Genomic DNA, 20,812 nt, shown 5'->3' with positions numbered 1-20,812 from the left:
TTTTTCATTTTTTTCAGTTCTTTGTCTCCTGTTGCCATTGTCTTTGAGTATGCATGCACAAATTCAGCATATGAGTGTTTCTTTAATGATTATAATTATTTCAACTCCCTCTAAATAATGCCTCGCGATATTCAACATGGGTGGTAGAGCAAACGTCAGTCTTGGCCACTGAGGTGTTATTCTGAGTTCACACTCAGAACCAAGGGGAGATAGACCAGAAAAAGGGGACACTTTGCTGAGAAAAGATACCTCCTCGAGAGGGACTCGGCACCTCGTTCTCAGTCTTCTCCCCATTTCCTGTCCTGAAAACAAGGCAGAGCTGACAGGAAGAGGAGGACAGAAAGCCAGGAGTTGATATAAAAAGAGAGGCCGGAGTCTATTCGGGCGCCTCCATCTAGACGTAGGCGCATGGAGGTGTTCAATGGGAGCGTGAGAGGTTGAAGTGGTCTTAATAATACCTCAGGGTCCTTCCCTGCTGGGTCACCCTACACTCCTTCAAGCCGTGTTCAGACCTGTTGTCTTGTGTCCCGACGGTGTTGAGATCCGGGCGGACCGCGGTTCACACGTGGCATCAGAATGCATCCGAGATCCCTCAAGTAATCGCTTGTGATTGGATTTCGCTTCACATTTGCTTTTCGATCTGTTGGGAAACTGCGTTTAAACAAGGAAATAATAAATACACGTTACATACTACGATTTTTGACAACACAAAACCAACTGTGTTCAGGACGTTTGCGTCCCCAGTTTCGATTTGGAGTTGTCCGCTTGTGGCCTAAGATGCATTTCAATGCTGAGCGTGAACACGGCCTCGGAACTGCTTCACTAAAGCGGAACACTGGCTAATTCTTTTCCCTCAGTCTCTTGCAGTGTAATTACACATCGCTGCGTTCACCTCGGTCTCAGGGTCTCTTTTTTTGGCATTGTTCGTCGCTTCGCGGTGTCACTTCTGCGTCTTTCTCGATGTGCATTTGTCTCTCGGTGACGTTCTCAGTGATTGCCTATGCACTGACTTTGCTGGAGGACAGACAGGCAGGCGGGGGCCGGCTCGGCCATGAGGGTGGAGGGTGGTGTCTGTCTGGTGGTCGTGTGAAAGTGGAGGTGGTGGGGGGGGGAGGTGGGAGGGGGGAGGGGGCGGCGGCTCGGGCGGGTTGCAGCATCACAGCCTCTCCCGGGTGGGGATCCAGATATAAGGCCCTGACTGCTCCTCGATCACTGTCTTTACTTTGTGATAAACCTCTTCAAAGCTGTCCCCGTCCACGACAGCTGCAGCAGGACAAAGGGACGTGTGAGGGGAGGAGAGAGAGGGAGGGTGCCGGTGGGAGGGGCACGACAAAACGAGAAAAAGAAGGAGGAAGGGGGGAGAAGAAAGATTGCAGACAATGAGAGGAATAATTCATTCTGAATACATCTTTAAGATCTGCGCACGCTGTAGATATTGAATGTAATCTCAATATTGAACAACCGGCATGTTTCCATTATGCATGCATATCTTCAAAGTGACCCATATATTTATTCGGTCTCGCATCTTTTCTGAAATGTCACATGTGACAGCTGTTCACCATTTGAAGACAGCGCCGGGTTTGTGTGCAAATCTAGCATTCACATTCTGTCGACTGCTGTGATTTGCTCTAAACGTGTCCCATAAATGTTAAAATGCTCCAGCGAAAGTAAATTTTCTCCTGTTTAACTCATTCAGCTCTGGCAAAAAATGAGAAAACGAAGCACAGCTGTTTGTGATCAGATTGGTTGGATGGTTGTTGAGAAATGAGAGAAAGAAAAATGCTCATATTATTTGAAGTACATCAATTTATGGAGAACCTAACCGATTTTTTTAACAACACTACACGTCAAACAGACGAGCGTGCAGCGGTTGCATCCTTACCAATATCAACCACAACCTGCCAGTTTCCCACAGACGAACCCCACGTTCAGTGTGCACACGTTGTTTTTGTGTGTACATCATGTCACACGGACACACACGTTCTTTACGCACTTACCCGAGAAACACTCTAGAAAGTCTTGTTCTAGTTTGAGGGCTCGGTCCATTCCTTTCCTGGCCTGTTCCTCTGTCAGTCGAGTGTTGATCTCTCTGTTAACATCACACACACACACACACACAGCCTTCGTTCCAACCAATATCTGCATGACGTGCAGCATACGCATTGTCGCTTAAACAAAAGGCAGAAGGACATTTTTGAAGTACATACAGGACGTTTTCCAGAGACTTGGGCCGGACAAAGATGGCGATGGGATGAAGTTGAGCTGCTTGTAGTCTGCGAACAGCGTTGGCCGACACGTCCAGGATGCAGTGTTTCCCCTGCTGCTTGTGCACAAATGAAGGAATAAACACTGTTATTTTAGCCGTAACTTTTATCTTGTTAATAGGACAAACAGTCATGAGATGTTCCAATTGTTGAAATGGATTGGAATTTTCCTTTTCATGCCATTGATTATTTCAGTTGTCAACACGTTGCTGCGCACCTGCTCAGCCACCTCGCGGACACTCTGGACACTGGTCCCGTACAGGTGACTGTTGTACTGGCCCGCCTCGATGAACCGATGGCTCTGGATGTCCTTCTCCATCTGTTCCCGTGACGACACAAAGTGATAGTCGCGTCCGTCCACCTCGTACTCCCGCTTGGGCCGCGTGGTGTCTGCGAGGGGACGAGCGAAACGAGAAAAAAGCAGCACAAACGCTTCAGATCTGCGCGTCTCGTGCAGTTATCTCGTGCAAGAAAAGCTAAAGCAACAGATCGGTCCCCATGACGGACAGTATAATTACTTACGTGGGACACAAGATCCAAACTTATCAGGGAACTCAGACAACAGGTCGTCATTTATCCTGTCTTTCACGGGACCCAGTATGATGATGGGCCTCGCGTAATGAACTAAGCACCAAGGGAAAGACAAGAAGATTGTGATTAGAAGCATTCAGAAGATGGAGAAAAGGGGAGATAGATACAGAAATGAAATCTCATACAAAATCCTTAAATAATGTATGACCTTACCTTCCACTTGAGTGACAGTCTCATAACTTTGTGAGGTTTTATCTCTGCCTGGTGACAGAACATAGAAGCATTCAGGCACAACTTTCTTTTTTACTTCATAAGGAAGGGACTTTTTTGCTGCAGTTATTGGCACCTTCAATTGAGCTACTAATCTGCCCATGGTTATTATCGGGGATGTCGGTTTACTATTCCTCGTCTCTATATATAGAGAAATAGTACCTTTATGATTCATTCTAATTACCTTGAGGGCCCAAGCTGTCTCGACCATGGTCCTGCAATAGAAAGCACAGCTTTGAGAACCAGTCACATGATATTCAAACCGCTGTGGGGAATGAACTCACCCTCTCTTTGGTGTTAACACGAGACCACTCTTTTCTTTCCACCCTGCAGAGACACGGAGGAAGAATCGTTTATTCATTTGATTTTTGGAGACAGAGTTTGAGTCAGAAAAGTTAAATGTTGCTGTAGCTGTTGATGCACGATGAAGGATAAGTCCGACCTCCCACACTCACTCACAGGGAAAAGTCTGACCTGTGCTTGCTCGGGATGAAGCCGACCTCCTCGGCTTCGTTTTGGGGGCAGACCTTACGGGCCTGCCACCAATCCTCATCACCGCAGTCCAACACATGCAGCACTTCCCCAAACCTGAAGCCCAGTGCCTGGCTGAGAAAGCCACAGTCCGCAGTCTTGTCATAGTCAAAAAGAGCCCTGAGGGAAGGAAAGATTCCAATCAGTGGCTTAAAAAAACCCGCCAGTAAATTGTATTTGACCACCCGAACACCAAAATTATGAATAGTCTGCTTGCATTTGTGGATGCGCGGAGTAGTTTTAACTTTTTGTAGAAGGTCCAACCACATTTCTGTGTAAATTGTCATGAATAAGTGCATACAGTTTAATAATCTGAACACAGGTGCACGGGGGGCATCCTGCTCTATATCTGTTACTGCAATAATGTCTCAGACCACCGAGTGGCAGCGCTGAGCTCCGTGCTTCTGTGCATGACCGCTGTCGCTGAGCAAGGAAGAAACACAACGCCATGTTGGATTTAAACCATTTTAAAAAGTGCTGTTTGTCCAGAAACACAATGGAGGTACAGGAGCAACGACTCCTTGACCTCTGGACCCGGAAGGCCAGCAGCCAGCACACTCACTCGTTCACTTTTTCTTTTTGAATCAAACAGAAATGCAATTACTTTTTTTTGCAGTAAATCTAGTATGGTCAGTTTATAGGTTGATATGGCAACATGAGACTAAATAATGCCTTAAATCCATGGATGCTGTTGTAAAGTAATGTGGCAGATGTGTTTTCCTCATTTTAAAGGCTGCGTTACAATAAGGTGGTGTAGTTTCCTAATCGTGCTAGCCTTTCCCTAGCTGTCATTTCGTCCAGTTTATCGGTAATTATTTGACATAGATATCACAGTGTAAATATGTATAGTCAACCCTACAAACAAGTGATTTGATCAAATATATTGTAATATTACACTTTTCTCCATACCACCCAGTATTTATTTTATATTGTGTAAATGATCATTATGCATTCCCTAAGTGCCACTGACTTGTCATCGTTGGACTATGCTTGTGCTTTACTTGCTTGTGGCTTATTGCTTAGAATTGTCTGCAGTGGCCACAGTTTCCAATCATTTCTTTCTAATAATCAAAATCCCTCCAGCGGTCATGACTCATATTTTAACTTTCCAAAAGGATTCGCAGTTGCTTCGTAATTTAAAAAGATGACATTTGGCACCATAAGAGCGCTTCAGTGGCTTTGCTCAAAATGACAAAAAAAACAGTATAACAACGACACAAAAGATTCCGTTTTGTAAATACACAGCATGTCAAGTAAAAATGTGACTTTCTAATCTCCCAGCAACTCAATGCGCTGTACACGCCATGTCAACATTCAGCCGTTCATTTCACTGCATTGACTGTGAGCTAGCCAGAGTGAGATCGCTGGATACTCTCACAAATCATATCACTCGCAATTTCGGCGAAATACCCTTTAACCTAACGTCGGCTGGCGGGCAAATTGAGATTCATTAACATGAGGCGTGATGTGACACCTGATGTAGAAGCCTCTCTTAGGGTTGCTCCTTAGCGTCGTGGTGCCAGAGCCCATGCTGCTGTTCATCAGCTGTTCCCTCAAGTCATGGATCTTAGCCTCGAAACGGCTGTATTCTGAAACAGAGAAATACCAACATCCAAATGCATCACCAGTTGGATTCAGGGACCTCGCTCACTATTGAGGTAATACCAGCGGTATTTGTCATTATTTTAAGTCTTGATGACTGTAAACCTGTGTAATACTAGAAAAGACATGCGGAGAGGTTGTGGCGTTACCGTCCGGTCTGTACTGAGCGATGATGGTCACCGTCTGGCCGGCGTTCTTCAATGCCGCAGCGGCCTGTTCGTGCGTGGCCATGCGCAGGTCCACGCCGTTCACCTGACACACACACACAGAGTTAAAAACCACAACGGAAAAAACACAACTGCACCTGAGAATGCGTTTAACGTGCGACTGCTTTAGGAAGGTGAGTCTTTACACTGAGGATCTGGTCGCCCTTGTGCAGCTCTCCGCTGAGGTCAGCCGGCCCCCCTGCCAGGATGAAAGAGATAAAGATACCCTCTCCGTCCTCCCCTCCCACAATGTTGAATCCCAGACCAGTAGAGCCTCGGTGGATCAAAACTCTACGAGGCTCCCTGGGCGAGAGACGGAGGAGAGAGGAAAGTAGAGAGACACGTTATCAATAATGTGCACTACACGAAATCAATACAATCAGTGCTTAATACCTCTAATACAGATAATCCTTCCTCTACTGCTGGTAATTCATCAGTGTACAGTACATGTTGAAGGGATCATTGCCTACCTGGGGATGTCATCATCTCCCATCATGCCATGCAGAACCGGAGAAAACCGACTAGGTGAGGTGGGAGTGAGGGCTTGTGGGTAATCTGACCCAAGATAGCTGGGGTGGCTGAGTTCAGTGTCCATATGGGAATATGCTGGGAAAATACAGACAAAAGAGGTATAAAATATATTGAAATGTATCTCATTGTGTGGCGGTTTCAAGGGTTAGGGTTACACCTCAGCCTCGAATTTTAACAGAACTTCCAGAGTCATCTCCAGCAAAATGTGGTGGCACCGTTTACTGGTGGGATTGTTCTCCGTCATTCCCCACACAGAGAGAGTGGCTTACTGCTGGTGAGGTCAGGCGGGTTGTAGGAGTTGGTCAGGAACAGGTTGTTGGGCTTGGCCACCCTGAGGTACACCACCTCGGCTGTGTTCTTCAGAGCCCCCACCGCATCCTCGTGCATCACATCCTCAAGACACACGTTGTTCACCTGGTCGATGGTGACAGGCGAAACAGGATCGGGATCACCAACCGCACACTAACGAGGCTCATTACATTTGTCGTGTTGAAACCGAGGGACTATGATCAGACAAGTCCAACAACTCAAATTCAGACTGATGTTTTGAACTTGTGAGATTTCATAATTAGTGCGTAAAAAACACACAATAAAACTGATTTGTTACAGCACACCAACCCAAATTTAAATCACAGACATGTAAAATGAACTGCTCAATGTATTGGGAAATCCTTCCTTTAAGAATTATAACAGAAATGGCTAAAAATCAACCAGATAGGAAATCCATGAATAAAGCTGGGGGTCCTATCTGGTTTGGGAGCCCTTGTTTAAGTAAGAGGCACATTTCCACATTTAACTATTTGGAAATGTTTCAAAATGGATCATCATTACATATGACGTCATACAGCCACTCACAGCAAAATGTATCTTTGATCAGATTCCTATTGTGCATCAGCGCGCATTTGCTCAGACACCATTTAGCAGGAAAGCCCAGCACCATTTTGAAGTTTGGTGGAGTTGAGCAGCGTTACGTTTTCTCTCCGTTCTCCAGCAGATGGCAGCAACGCTGCTCCAGACTCTTTATTGGCGACGCTCCAGTTAAACATTTACATCCCATCTTACACAGCCATTAACATATTAATGAAAGCCAGTCCAGGCCATGCAAATTACAGCTATAACTCATCTTGGCTGTTGGACGTGTCAATGCCGCTTGTACACACCAATGTGTGTGTCTGCGTGCCTCAAAGGTGAGACTCTGGCGCTATTAGTAACAGATGTATTGTGTGTGGGCAAACAATGTGAATGACCAACCGCTAAGATCTTGTCCCCGATCTGAAGGCGACAATCTTTATGAGCCGCTCCGCCTTCAATGATCTTGGTGACATAGATGCTGTTATCTCCTGGTATGTGCTGGTTTCCCACCCCTCCAGCGATGCTGAACCCTAATCCTGAGAAAAGGGAGCGAGGACAGCGAGAGCGAAGGAGGCGCTGGTGAACACTGCAGCTTTGCTAAATCCAGGGGGCAAAGCTTAGCTGGGTATAAAGCATCCTTAAAGCACGCACAAAAGCGCCGATCCCGTACGCACCGATCCACACTCCCACATACCTTTAGGCCCTTTGATTAGTTTGATTTCAGTGACTTTCTCTGCTGCTGGTTTCCTGCGGAGGACGTAGAGGCGGACGATAGCACCTGCCTCCTTAAGGGCCTCCACGGCCTGGCTGTGTGTCACTTCCCTCACGTCAACATCGTTCACAAATAGGATGCAGTCATTCACGCTGAGAGAGGGAGACACACACAATGTACAGAATTATTTTTGGGGTTTGTTTTAATGAGGAAAATGGATGCGATCCTCCACCAGACGAGGTCAGGAACAGTCAACTGTATCTAATCTACAACTTTTGTCTGTTTTGGGGGATTCGGTTCCTCCGCGGGCAACTGGCCGCTTCCCCCAAATGTGGGGCGTGATGTGCGTGATCCGGCACAAAGGGTAGCGGCGGTAAAGTCCTCTTAAAAGGATGAGATGATACGTGATGAACAAGGGACCGCCTGCTTGCAGAAGGGAAGCTGATTTTCGAGCGAGTAGATTTTGATGAAATGGCTATTTTCAGAAGCACACATTTCCTCCTAAGAGGGCGTGAAAACCCTACTTATCACTATTCCGTTCATGTGTTTAAAATTGATTTCTACGGCCATGAAAATGATAGGGTGTAAAAGTTTATAACACGGAAATAACTCTTGAGGGGTGCAAGAGGTTTAACAAATGAAGCTTGGTGAAAGTTCAATCAGGGAGACTATCTTCACGCTTGCACTATTTATTTACATCCTCCCATCCTTCCTCTCCGTCTTCTACCGTTTCTAACTCGGTAATTCAACCAATCAGATTGTGCCACGGCCGCTGTGAGCCAACGCTCTCGTTGTGGTCAAACTTCGAAACCTTTCTGTGCTGCAGTCAGTTGTCATTTCAGTGTCCTCCTTCGACCCGTCAACCAACAGTTTCCATCACAACCACAACAAACATGGAGCTCATCAAAGGTCCTCACATACTCTCTGATTCTGCACCTGTCAACCTCCACCATCACCTGTGTCTTAACTAAATGATGACCCTTTAGCGTGTATTTCCTCAACTCGTTATGTTTATGCAAACTAAGTCTAAACATGTAATGAAACTACTCTTATGTCTCAATTTGCATGAAGTCCCTGCTGATCAGTGAAGCCGACTCCAAAGGGACCCGACAGCTGCTGAGATCGTCCTACAAAGGATTTTACCCTGACAACGTCTGAGCGCTATTTGATTGTGAGGAAATAATATTATATATGTGTATGTAGAGAAGTGCACTTTTTTTTATCAGTTTAAGGTTCCCGCTTTCCCTTTAGTCTTTGGGATTTATGTTCAACCTTTACTGATCTATAAATAACAAGCTATGTACTTACTGCATAAAATAATCAAAGTCTGCGCTATCAAACCACACATTCATTCACGTCACATAGTTCTTTCAAAGGTCCAAATAAATCACGGCAGCCACAGAGTCACTTAACGTAGAAGATGCAAATAACAGGTTTTGTAAGGTTGTCAAGGAATTCCCTTTTTTTTCCGATACTTAGAATTTAAGTGCTTTCTGAAGGACATTTGATGTATGCTGTTACTGTAATAGCTGACCGGGAAGGCCAAGGATAAAAAAAACATTGTGCTCAGGGTAATGCATGCATTCTCCGCAGGCGCTTCGACACTCATAAGTCATTCAGGATGGATGTTTATGGGTCAACTGTAAAGACAGAAATGAAGGATTTGTCTGTACATTCGTTATTTATTGCAGTTGTTGTTTATTGCCATTTCCTTACCATGTCCATGTCCTTTAAGAAACGTCTAACCTAAATGTTGTACATGAATGTGCAGGATCCCGTTGAAATCCCAAAACAGACCGTGAGAGTAAGACATATTACAAGTGGAGGATTTTAGGTTGTTGCAGGCACACAGTTCTTAAACTAAACCAGGCAGGTGTTTTCTTTGATGCTGAACGTGTCGGACAGCCAATGGGCCGTAGTTCTGTGGTACTGTGCTTTTAGACTTAAACGAGGAGGTGAGGTTCCGCTTTGGCAGTGTTTTTTTGGGAGAAAAGTGACTGGTTGTCTGAATCGTTGAATTCAAAACAAAAAGGCAAAGGAAATGGGGGCAGTAGAGCATCATTTCTTTCATCTGCAACTTGAGTCGGCCTAGGTGGCCCACGGGCTTCGTGTTTGTGTAACACAGGAACATGAATACGTGAAGGCCGGCTCTGAGCGGGATCTCACCTCAGCCGCCCGTCCTGAGCCGCGGCTCCTCCAGGTATGATTTTGGTGATGAAGATGCTGGGGTCGTCGCCCACATGAGGGTTGTCTGTCCCTCCTGCTATGCTGAAGCCAAGGCCGGAGTTACCCTGCAGCAGCGAACGCAAACAAAAACCCATTGCCAGAGACAGCCAGTAGACGATATGCTTTTGTATGTGTGTGTGTGTGTGTGTGTGTGTGTCTTTGCATTGAAATATATCTAAAATCATGTGTGAAAAGATATTTTCTCAGACTCACTCTCTCCAGTGTGATCTCCTCGTATTCAATTTCCCCTTCTGTCCCATTCACCTGTCAGAAAAGGATGTTAGTCATCAGTGTCATTTACAGAAAACGAAACTTTACAGTGATCTCAACAACTATACAAGCCTTACTGTTTTAACAAATGATTCATAAGCAAAAATCCTAATTGAAATCAAAAAGAGCTCATGTTGATTCAGCATTTGCCCTCTGGGCCCAATCAACTTATTATTAGTGACTAGTAAGTCTTGCTTGGGGTATTTCCCCTCTGCTCCTGAACGCAGCATCAGCAGCAGCAAAATGCAATTACAGCTCCTCTCAAAGGGAGGTTCCGTCCACTAAATTGGATGCAGAATTATTCTGCTGCTCTTCCACATACTGCATAAGTAGCGACGCTATTCTTTCAGCCTAATTCACCTGCAGGCTAAACAAGTCTGCTACAGTATCAGTTTTACCTCTAGAATTAGGCAGATCCCGGAGGAAGAGGGAATTTAAAGAACGTCAGACTTCCCTGTTTTAGTGTCTGACCTAGAAAACAATTTCTCTGCTGGTGCTGGTTTGTGGCTTTTCTCTGAGAAGCCTCGTTCTCTAATCCCTCACAGTTCATATCTCGATTGATATCCCACTGCTTTCATTTAGAGAAAAGGCACCATTAAAGAACATTAAATCTAATTAGAAATTTAAAAAGATGGACCTAACAGTGTATGTAAAACATTGTACCTGAACGCTGGGAAAGGAGGGAAAAATGCTGATAACGAGGAGCGAATACAAAGGCATTTAAGTTGAGGCCATGACAATACGATAAATGGAAGATTAAACGTAATCCTTACGTATGGGGAGCCATCGAGCGTGTCAGTGTTCACCACCACTGGAGGAGTATTTCCCTGCAGGCAGAGAGAGATGACGCATTATTAAGAAATAATGGCGAGAAGCTGGGAGACGAGCTTTCAGTGGATCCGTGGGACCTGCAGAGAGGGACGGCCATTGTGCCGCTTAGCTGTGATAACAATATTCCCATTCCACTACGGTTGTCAATGTAAAGGACAGAGAGCACAGGAAGAATGTATTATTATCCACCGATGATGGACTCAGAAATAATTAATGCTCCACCCTACTTTTTTTTTGGTTTCTCTTGTCTGAATGACAGCCCAGTCTGGGTTACTGATACTGTCACTTCAAAACAAACATGTCAAGACAGCGAGTCAACGAGAGGACGGGATTATTCGGGGGGGTTTGGGTTTACCAGCTCGCCTGTCAGCTCATCTACACTGTGGCAGTTAACCTCCACGCACTATTTTTATTTCTCTCCTTTTAGTCTCTTCGTAATTTATTCTCATTCCCTTTGATGGATTCACTCTCATCATCAAGGTATCTGATGTTGTTAGATGTAAATACACTATTATGTGCGAGTACTGCTCGGAGAACACATGGTGTGGCTCCCCAGCTTAAACCCCTGTGTATATTTCTGTCGTTTGTTGTGTACCAGGGCTGATTAGCATGGGGGAGACGCTCCGGAGTGCTTACAGGGCAGCAAACAGCAGCATAAAATCAGCCCGCTGACCTTCACAGACCTGACAGCTCCGGCACACACAAACAACTACACAACAAAACGCTACACAGCTTCTCAGCTTTTAAGAGAAACTATTTCACATGGGTAATGGGTTATGCGATGCGCAATGGGATATTATTTTTATTTTTAATTCATTCTGTTGGTCCTGTTGGAGATGTAAGTAGTCATGGCAACTCAACGAGGGAGCGCTCACTGTGTTTTTTGCATGCAGTTTATTAGCGTGTTACAGTTTATTAGGTGCACCTGGATGAAACTAACGCAACCGTCCTGCAATAATTGAACCTCCATGAAGGTTCATTTTGTCCATCCGTCCTGTCCCCCCAAGCCCCGTTTCTGGTAATGAATCAAGTTAAATGATAAACTAAATATGGAGGCCATTATAAAGAGAAAATAGTCATCCACATGAGCAAAACACAAACAAATAATCGACATACCGGCCCTCCACAAACCTCTGGAGCTGTGCTTTAACTGCGCGCTGTTCGATTATAACAGGCAGCGTACAACGCGTTGTGCTGCTGAACGTTACGTCAAATTCCTGCTTATCTAGGAACAGAAATAATGAGTGTAGCCGGCAGGAATCTAAGCCCGGTGCAGGCACTTTTCCCATGCGGGGATTTTGACGGAGCCCTCTCTCCCTCGCTCTGCGACGTCAAGATGTTCTACGTCGCCGTTGTTCGGATTTACACAGTTTGGCTGCTCCGCCTATTCAGCTTACCCGTCCTCCGCCCTGTCTGTGCAGCCAGCAGCAGCAGCAGCACCATCCATCCATCCACTCTCGGACCCTTTCCTCCCACCATTCCTTACCGCTCGTGTGCACGTGCGCCTGCAGTCGTGCACGTTGTCTGAGGCTGGTGAGCCATTTTGTTGAACGCTCACACCTCTGGTCCCTTCTCACTGTGGTTGACATTTTTAGTGAAATGAGGTACAAACGGCTGCCTTTGCCTTTCCTGTTGAGATGAAGCGCGCAAAGAATACTTCTTGAGTAAAGGTGAGCCGACACCGGTTACAAAGCTACGGTTCCATTAAAGAGGAATTAACGGTACACGACCTGCACACAGGAACGCCTTTAACTCACAAAAGTCAACAGGGCAATCGGTGAGGTAATGACCTTGATTACATTATTTGTATTGTTAAGATGTGTGTTGGCACGCTTGATCAAGACAATGTTTTGTAGAGCAACGACTAAGCAGCTGAGCATCATGGGTATCGCAACGGTTATACTGTGAATTCAAAGGGCCGCCTGTCTGTTTGAAGAGAGAAAACAGGCCCCGGATAGATAACAGCAGCGAAGGCTGCACGTTTACCGTCACCTCAGGGCTCCGCAAAGCTGCTCGAGAAATGGGAATCAGAGGACAAGCCGCGTGTGAAGTGTTTTGTAACGCGCGAGTCGGGTCGGATGGCTGGCGCCTCCGTTCATGCAGCATGTCAGTGACACAGATTCATTTGAATATCAAATGCACAATGTTCACTTATTGGCTTTTTTTAAAAATCAAATCCCAAGTTTATCCAAGGTGTGCAGGAAAATGTTGTAGCATCGCTGGATGTGTGCGGGTTACGGGAAACAGCTCCCTGTTTGTTGGGGTATTGAATGGAAGAAACTGCCCCTTCACACCATTAGAGGAGGAGAGCAGTCACAAAGCCTGAGCCACAGCAGGATTTGATGATTTGATTACCAAGGTTCCCTGTGATTAAAATATCCATCATGGGCCTTTAGGGCAGGCTTGACTTTTCTCTTTTATTGCAGACAAACAAAACAACGCCTAGGTAACATAATAATAATAACAACATATTTAAACATGCGAGCACCACCTGCTCTGAGCAAAATTGTCATTTTGAATAAGCCTTCCCAAAATATTCAAGGTAAAACAAACCAGAAAAAGACCAAGTGAACGAGTTTTAAAAAGGCCTACCATCGTATGATGCCGATGTCTCTTGGCTTTTCGTACATTGTTGAGGAACCGGCAGCCCACATTTTTGGCGTACCACACAGACATGAACATTGCGCTTGGGTGACGGAATTTAAAAGCCCGCTCACGGTCCAAGAGGACATCCACCACTCGTGTGGCTAGAGTGGAGCAGTGGAGTGCCCTCTAGACGCGTCTGCTCCCAAGAGGTACCAAAAAAGCATCATTGCAAAGCAAGCCGTTTAGCTCGAGGCCTTTCCAAACAGTCGGACAAGAACCAGTGAGCGTCCAGCTGGCACAAACGAAGAGGGTTGTCTAATCGAACGCGTCGGTTCAGCTTCACGACCCAAACTGCAGCACGCTTAAGAGCCGGAGCCGACCTGCGTGCAACGTCCAAGCAGAAATTTACACTTGAGCGTCCTGATCTCGCCGAGTCGGCGCGGAAGGCTTCATCCGAGGGAGCCCAATAACCTCCCCCGATCCAAAGCGCGAGTAAAACAAATTACTCATCGCCCAGAATACTTCTCAGAGTGGGCAAAAAAAAAAAAGGAGCCTTGAAAAGAGCACATCTCTCACAGCGATGGTCCTGCGTGGCGGCGGGCTGCCACAGCGGCGCCTCCCTGCTGCTTGGGTCTGTGCTCGGAGAGAATGCAGTTCACATTTCTCTGCAGCTACTGTACTGTACTCCTCCCACCCCCACGGCCCGGGGGGGGGAGGGAGGGGGAGGGAGAGGGGAGAAGAGGAGCGAGCAGGAAAAGTTTGACGGCAATTACTCAGCTGTCTCTCTGCGTAACGTCCACGCTGGTGATGTGAGAGGGGGAGGGTGTATGAACTGTACGTTGGAGGAACTAGAACTGACCTCGGTGGTCCCGGGGAGCACTGGGGAGTGAGGGGGGGGGGGGGCACAGTCGGTCAGTCAGAACGGTGAAACGTACACACTGTAGGCGCTGGGAGAATGCAGCTCGACGTCGTTCCAGTTTTTTCTCTTCCCTGTTTTTCGTGTCTGTCATCAGTTTGGGTGAAGCTCACAAATATTGCAGATCATTTCACGGGCAGTTTGTCCAAAACAGGTTTCTGCAATTCTGCTTTCGTTTGAAAAGGAAAACGTTCAACTAATTAAAATCGCATGTTTGAAGGCAAACTCAATCCCAAATATACAAGGTATACTGCAATTTCAGTTTTCGTTTAAGTTTTGACCAATTTATTGCTGCATTAAAGAGGTTAATAGTTGATGTGTGTGATACATGTTCATTTTGAGGATTTTTGTTTCAACTAGATATTTTAACATTAAATAACAATTTAGTATTTGTATAACTTATTTACTTATTTGTCACATTTTGATTGAAGAAGAAGGCAATATTTAGGTCAAGATTGGTTATTCAAAGATTGATTAATTATAATTAATAATTCAAAGAACACCTGCATTGGATTATTAGTTGGCCAATACCCCAAACACACACACACACACACACACACACACACACACACACACACATATATATATATATATATATATATATATATATATATATATATATATATATATATATATATATGATGGCACAATACTTTTGAAATGGAAACAGTATTTAGTCGACAAATGGATTGCTAAATAGTGGCTATAATCTTACAAATGAAGGCCCACAACTACAGAACAGAATTCCCATTGAAATCCACATTTTTCTTTTCACAGCTCGCGCCAGCTCTCTTTTTGATAGACAGATGGATCGACAGGCGTGTAATATACACATGCGCACACACAAAAGCATGCCCACTGAGCAGACCAGTGGAAGGACATGCTGAAGGACAAGCTGTCGGCTGACGCTGTCATTTTGTGAAATAAAATTCCTCTTTCCAACGATCTAATTTTCTCAACCTTCCAATTGCAAGGACCTCTCTATCTGTCTCACTCTGCCATTCAGCATGAACAGCCTCCTCCTCCTTTTGCATGCAGATTTTCTCCCCCCCCCCCCCCCCCTCCTCTCCTTCCCAAAGGACCTGAGCTGCTGCTGCACTGTAATTACACCGACGCTGGAGGGACATATTTAAACATTTATTAAAGAAAAGTAAGGAGGACGGGGAAAATGAAGATAGGAATGGACAGACACCAGCTAGACAAGTGCAGAGCATGAAGGGGAGATTATGATAGAGAGCTGTTAGGCAAACACCACAGAAAACAGTAAGTGAATCCTTACATTAGAAAACCATAGTCATTTTTTGCAAAGAAAAACACACGGATGTGTTTGCCAGAAAGAGGATTTGTGTGAAAAGTTCGGGGACATTCTGCGAATTTATAATATTTTGACATTATTAATTACATCATTAAAGGGGACGGAGTGCAACGTAAAGTGGGCGTCTTCAGTGATGACTGCATACGAGCCGATTCTCCCTCTCGCCTTGTCAAATGAAGGATGAATGGAAAATGTCTTCTATCAGATGGGCAGTGTGTAGGATTTGCTGGCATCTAACGGCGTAGTTGCAGAGCAACTGAATACCACTCATCACTTTGCAAGACTGCCGCGGCAAAAACAAGGGCAAAATCAATGCCCCCCCCGCCCCACTCGGAAGATGACATATCCAATCATTCATAAGCAGATGCAAAAACGCTCTATTCTCCTTACGTATCAAGACTAATCGAAAACCTGATGAAATTGATAACAGACGCAGATTGCTGAATGGTGAGAACGTCTAATAGCTAAAGATAAAAGCCAAATTGTTATTGCAAACAACATCATACCTTTCATCGTCTAGATTAAGTCAGAAACCTGAAACGTATCAAATATTAGATTGTCTTCCTAACACCACTCGAGATACCAAGTGAGGTAAAGATTTCCATCACAAACTGGAATTGTGTTACCGCAATGACTCTCTTAAATGGATTCAAGAGGAAGACTTCAACTTCATACAGAATTCAGCCCCAGTTCTTAGTGGTGTAACCAAGCCTCATCACGTTACTACGATACCTCAATCACCTCATTGACTTCTCATTCAACAGAGAATTCTTTTCCAACACCCTCTAATTCGTTTTAAAGGCGCCTTGGTTCTACCCAGGATAAGATTTGGGGCGAGTAAAGGTGCTTAAGATGACGCGTTGCCGTATGAGCGCTGATCTTGTCTTCCCTTCATGTGTGTGTATGTGCGTACGGGGAAACACGCACTGGCCCTTTAAGACTACTTTTGCGACAGATCTCTGTCAGTGAATAAAGACAAAGGTGGAACGTTATGAAAGGAGACGGACGGCAGCCACAGCGATGCCTTCGGGGTAGTTAAGTGTGAGTGAACCTCACTCAAATTATAGTGAATGAATGGAATTCATCAGACATAAATGGGATTTCGGGTAATTGTGGTCTTTTTCCTTCCTCTTTAAGAGTTGCACCCACTCAGGGATTCCTATTTTATATCTATTTGTGGAGTATAAAGGTTTCTTGAATGCTGAACTCGGCCAAGCATAGTTTAATAACCAGATACCAGTGGGATTCACTCCAATGCAGGAATACCCTTCCCGCAACTCAGAAAGTTAAGGCCTACTGCTCATTAGCTTGGCCTTAGATTGTTAAAATATTCCTTTTGTCAATAAAACTTGCAGATAATAGAGCGAATGATGGATTTGTCTTCTGTATAGATGTTTTTTTATGCTAAATATAGTCCAACAAGGCATATGAAAGCATTTATTTGGACCATTTGTTTGCTCTGAGATCACAGCAGCAAGAAAAACACCCATTGGAATAATTCATCAGGCCAGTAAGAGGTCGGAAGAGACATTAATATCAGCACAAATCAATGCCAAAAGTTGTGTGCAATATGAAAAAAAAGTGTTTCTTATTACATTATGCCCCACGATTAAAAAAATAGAATGTAATTTTAAGCTAAAGCACCTCTTCACTAAATCATGCAGATGACCCAAAGACCTCCTCCTAGTTTGCCAAACCATTGCAGTGCTTCCAAAGACGATCCTACCCATAAATCCATGGGGCCCGGAGTGGTACTGCCAAACGCTGCACCATTAAAGCAATAAAGAGACAGACTGCCGACACCACCCACACCTCAATGACCAGCACATGGACGGTACGCCAGCTCCAGACATGCACGCACGCACACACACACACACACACACATGCGTTACTGCAACAAACATTGCGTGCATGCACATGCAGAATGAGTATGAGTGTATGTGTGAGGGAAGGAACGCAGCCTCGTCTGATGACTTTGTGATCAATGGTGTGCAGGATAAATTTACAAAGAGTGTAACTATGAGCAGGCACTTTTAGACGGGGCGTGTTCAAGGTCAGGGCAAGCAGACAAAGACGAGACATGATGAACAGTTACAAAAGTGACTGCTGGTTCAAGGAAGTTTGGATGTCACGAACAGTCTTTTATCTACGAAAATGTTTCTATTTAAGAGCACATGAGCGACCAGCCAGCACTTCGTTTTTGCATTCAACTTGTAATGAATCAAAACGGCTAATTCACCCATTTTAAAGGGTCTTTGGTATGAATTCCTCTGCCATTGTGAAATACATTTCTGCTTTGCAAACACAGATAAAGTCTTTGGAGCAATTCCTGGCGCAGAAGGCTAACGCAACTTGTCTGATCATAAAGCTGTTTTATTGAGAAGGCGGCAGAGCCAACTCTTGAAGGTTATGGAAGTCACTCTGCACAAGTCTTACACTGACACCTACAGGTTTCAGTCTGTCCTGCAAACAAATGATTTCCATCCGTCCATCTGAGCCCTGTGTGACACCTTTACGGGATCGGTTTACGCTTTGCTCGCGTCTCACATGGCTACTTTCATTGACATATTTCAGGACACTTTCCAGTCGCAGTCTTTCAGGCCCCGAAGAAAGTCCTCGGGTGCAAGCGGAGACAAATCAAAGGACAACGAGAATGATCACGCTGACATCATCATCAAGACAAGATGACCTCATACTCAGCACAGATAAAATGCCGTTTGAGCGACGCCCAAAAAGACAGGAAATGAGGATCAGACAAATGAGACTGATGATGATGATGATGATGACGGACGACTTCCTGGGTGACGGAGAGGCTCGGGCCGCCGTGCTCTTACCAGTGTGGAAACAGCGGAGGTGTACATTGGAGTGTGTCCCGAAGACATCAACACAGGCTGAAAAACAACAGAAGGGAGATGGTAACTGTGCATAACATGCAGATGGGAACAGGGGAAGGAGAGCAGATACTGCATCGGCTTTTATTGTTTTTTTTCTTCATTTCCAGAAGTATTTCATTTTAAAAAAGTGTACATTGACCTTGTACTAGATGCTTTGAGTATGATCCAGATGCCACATTCAGTGTGTCATAGAGAAAGCATATAGTGTTGCATAAAACATAATATAATAATAAAAGATGCCACTCGGTGGAAAACACAAACACCTTTTTGTTTACACACGTTTTCACAGACCAGTAAAACCGTTTAACCACAATTAGACAAACAAAACCTGTCGCCACTATATAAATCTCATTATTTTATGCACTGATTATTACACGGTAAACCGTAAATTAAATGATGAACGATAATGGGACAAAAAAACAAATGCTTCATGATATGTAGCATGTAGCACGTAGCATGTTATTGATGGACTAATCAAAAAGAATTCTGAATTTTTTCGCCAATAAAGAACATCAGAATGGTTTCGCCTGTTGAAGCGGGATGAAGGGTGCGCTAAGCTGCTGCTATAAACAACGCACGCTGTACCTGTGCATTTTGCAAAGAGCGGCATTGCAGCATTTTCACATGTCAGGAGACACCTTTCCTCCCTCCGGAGAAGTTTAATCTTGCAGCAAAGCCCGTCATTAAAATATGAATGCTGGGACAGCTGTACTCGCCGATCCAAGTAGCGCTACCTGGAAGGCGGATTCATGCTGATCCTGATGTTTACAGACACTGTATGTGCACCTCTCTTTCTTAAAATAGACATGTCCTTCGATCAATGGCCCTGCTGGAAACATTTTGGACTTTAATGCATTGCTCAGTGGCACATCAGCAGTTTTAGAGTGGCAAAGAGTATTTAACAAGCTCTAATTTATTTAATAACACTACACTCCCACGGCGACTTTCCTTGCAGGGGGAGCTGTTTTTAAACAGACAACATTTTGCTTACAACTCAACTTCCTCAGCTTTCTGCAGCCAGACACACAGAGACGAGCTGGGACGGGGATGCAGGACGAGGGAAAGCGAATCATCAACTAATAAATACAAATGTAAGAAATTGGGTTATGAGACTGAGTGAATCCAGGAAATCCACCGAAAATCATATCAGACAGCGACGAAATGGTTCACAAAACCAAAATGTCAATACTGAGCCACCATAAGGTCATCGTGAGGTCATCGTAAACCGGCCACTGTCGTCATCATTATTGCTTTCTCACATTGTCATCATCTGTCTTATTATCATAATCACAATCATTATGGTAAGCAACAAAAACACTGCGGACCATCAATATTCTCCTCAGATGTAAGTTTACTCCACTTGTTATTTATCAAACATATGTCAGAGTTGCAACGCAACTTTTAAAAGACTCCAAATTATTTTTATGTGACCGCTGGCATGAAATCATGCAAACAATTGACTCTGAGGTAAGCGCAGACCTTTATGCTTCCCAGTGCATTCCCTTCCCCCTGGAGAGAAACACAAGACTTCTTAAATAAGTGCAGCCATCCAGAAATAGAAAGATGGCAGATCCTGGTCCCTAAAATGTTTTCAACAATGTCAACATTCTGCCTTTAATTTGATCGGACAAATATCCTCAGGGTGGAATCTTCCTGAATTGTGAAAAGTGTATGAACAATCAGTGCTGCAATATTCATTTTTGTTACTTTCCTACAGCACTTGTCGAAGTTATTCTGTTTTGTATCTTGCTATAAAGTTTTGATTCAGCATTATGTTCGGACTGAGCAGAATAAATCTCCAGACTGAGGCGCTTCTTAAGTGATGAGGACAAACAAGGTGAGCGAGGAACAAACCCTTCCTCCGGATCTTAGATCCGTCACTGTCACAAGATGTTCAGGCTCAGTTTGCGTCTGGTGTTTCTCTGTCTCACACTAATCGGTTTACCAATGAATACAGTGCTTTAGACTCAAAAACGGATGATATGACATGCAACAAAGATCCCCAGCTGGAAGTGAAAAGCGTCAGTTGCAAAAAGAAGATAAAATATAGAAGATTACATATTCAAAGCATTATAGCCTCCAAAGACAGAAAGGACAGAAAGCGCCTCATCTCAAGTAACCACATATAATGCGGATGTGGTTGAAACGCACTCTGTAACCAGTTTGATTCATTTTCAAAATAGTTAAAGAAAAGACTGATTGGTTTTCAGCAAACTTACGTCAGGTGCAGGACAGTTCATGTTGCACATTCTCCGCCCACAAAGCACAGTGCTCT

The 20,812-nt window shown here is 44.6% G+C and overlaps 1 protein-coding gene across 8 annotated transcripts in view; it reads right to left on the bottom strand.

The window, feature by feature from the left end:
* LOC120821910 (disks large homolog 4) overlaps positions 1-20,812 on the bottom strand; it is a 49,272-nt gene continuing 28,460 nt past the window's right edge. For 3 of the 8 annotated variants that reach the window (XM_040181014.2, XM_078106763.1, XM_040181011.2), the window contains exons 3-22: positions 18,478-18,534; positions 10,769-10,822; positions 9,939-9,989; positions 9,666-9,790; positions 7,482-7,651; positions 7,187-7,323; positions 6,205-6,349; positions 5,875-6,010; positions 5,551-5,707; positions 5,348-5,450; positions 5,071-5,185; positions 3,525-3,716; positions 3,350-3,392; positions 3,250-3,280; positions 3,009-3,056; positions 2,787-2,888; positions 2,482-2,654; positions 2,208-2,320; positions 1,998-2,089; positions 1-1,263 (exon numbers count right to left, since the gene is read on the bottom strand). In XM_040181014.2, coding sequence (XP_040036948.1) covers positions 1,157-1,263; positions 1,998-2,089; positions 2,208-2,320; positions 2,482-2,654; positions 2,787-2,888; positions 3,009-3,056; positions 3,250-3,280; positions 3,350-3,392; positions 3,525-3,716; positions 5,071-5,185; positions 5,348-5,450; positions 5,551-5,707; positions 5,875-6,010; positions 6,205-6,349; positions 7,187-7,323; positions 7,482-7,651; positions 9,666-9,790; positions 9,939-9,989; positions 10,769-10,822; positions 18,478-18,534 — 2,151 coding nt within the window. In that variant the 3' untranslated portion in view covers positions 1-1,156. Of the gene's footprint in view, positions 1,264-1,997; positions 2,090-2,207; positions 2,321-2,481; positions 2,655-2,786; positions 2,889-3,008; positions 3,057-3,249; positions 3,281-3,349; positions 3,393-3,524; positions 3,717-5,070; positions 5,186-5,347; positions 5,451-5,550; positions 5,708-5,874; positions 6,011-6,204; positions 6,350-7,186; positions 7,324-7,481; positions 7,652-9,665; positions 9,791-9,938; positions 9,990-10,768; positions 10,823-13,418; positions 14,094-18,477; positions 18,535-20,812 lie in introns of those variants that run through there. The other 5 variants (XM_040181012.2, XM_078106762.1, XM_078106764.1 and 2 more) reach the window with 5 other exon arrangements.

Source organism: Gasterosteus aculeatus, chromosome 7 (assembly GCF_964276395.1).
Source record: "Gasterosteus aculeatus chromosome 7, fGasAcu3.hap1.1, whole genome shotgun sequence".
Lineage (NCBI taxonomy): Eukaryota > Metazoa > Chordata > Actinopteri > Perciformes > Gasterosteidae > Gasterosteus > Gasterosteus aculeatus.
The sequence above is the reverse complement of the archived record's forward strand: the minus strand, read 5'-3'. Positions and strand labels throughout refer to the sequence as shown.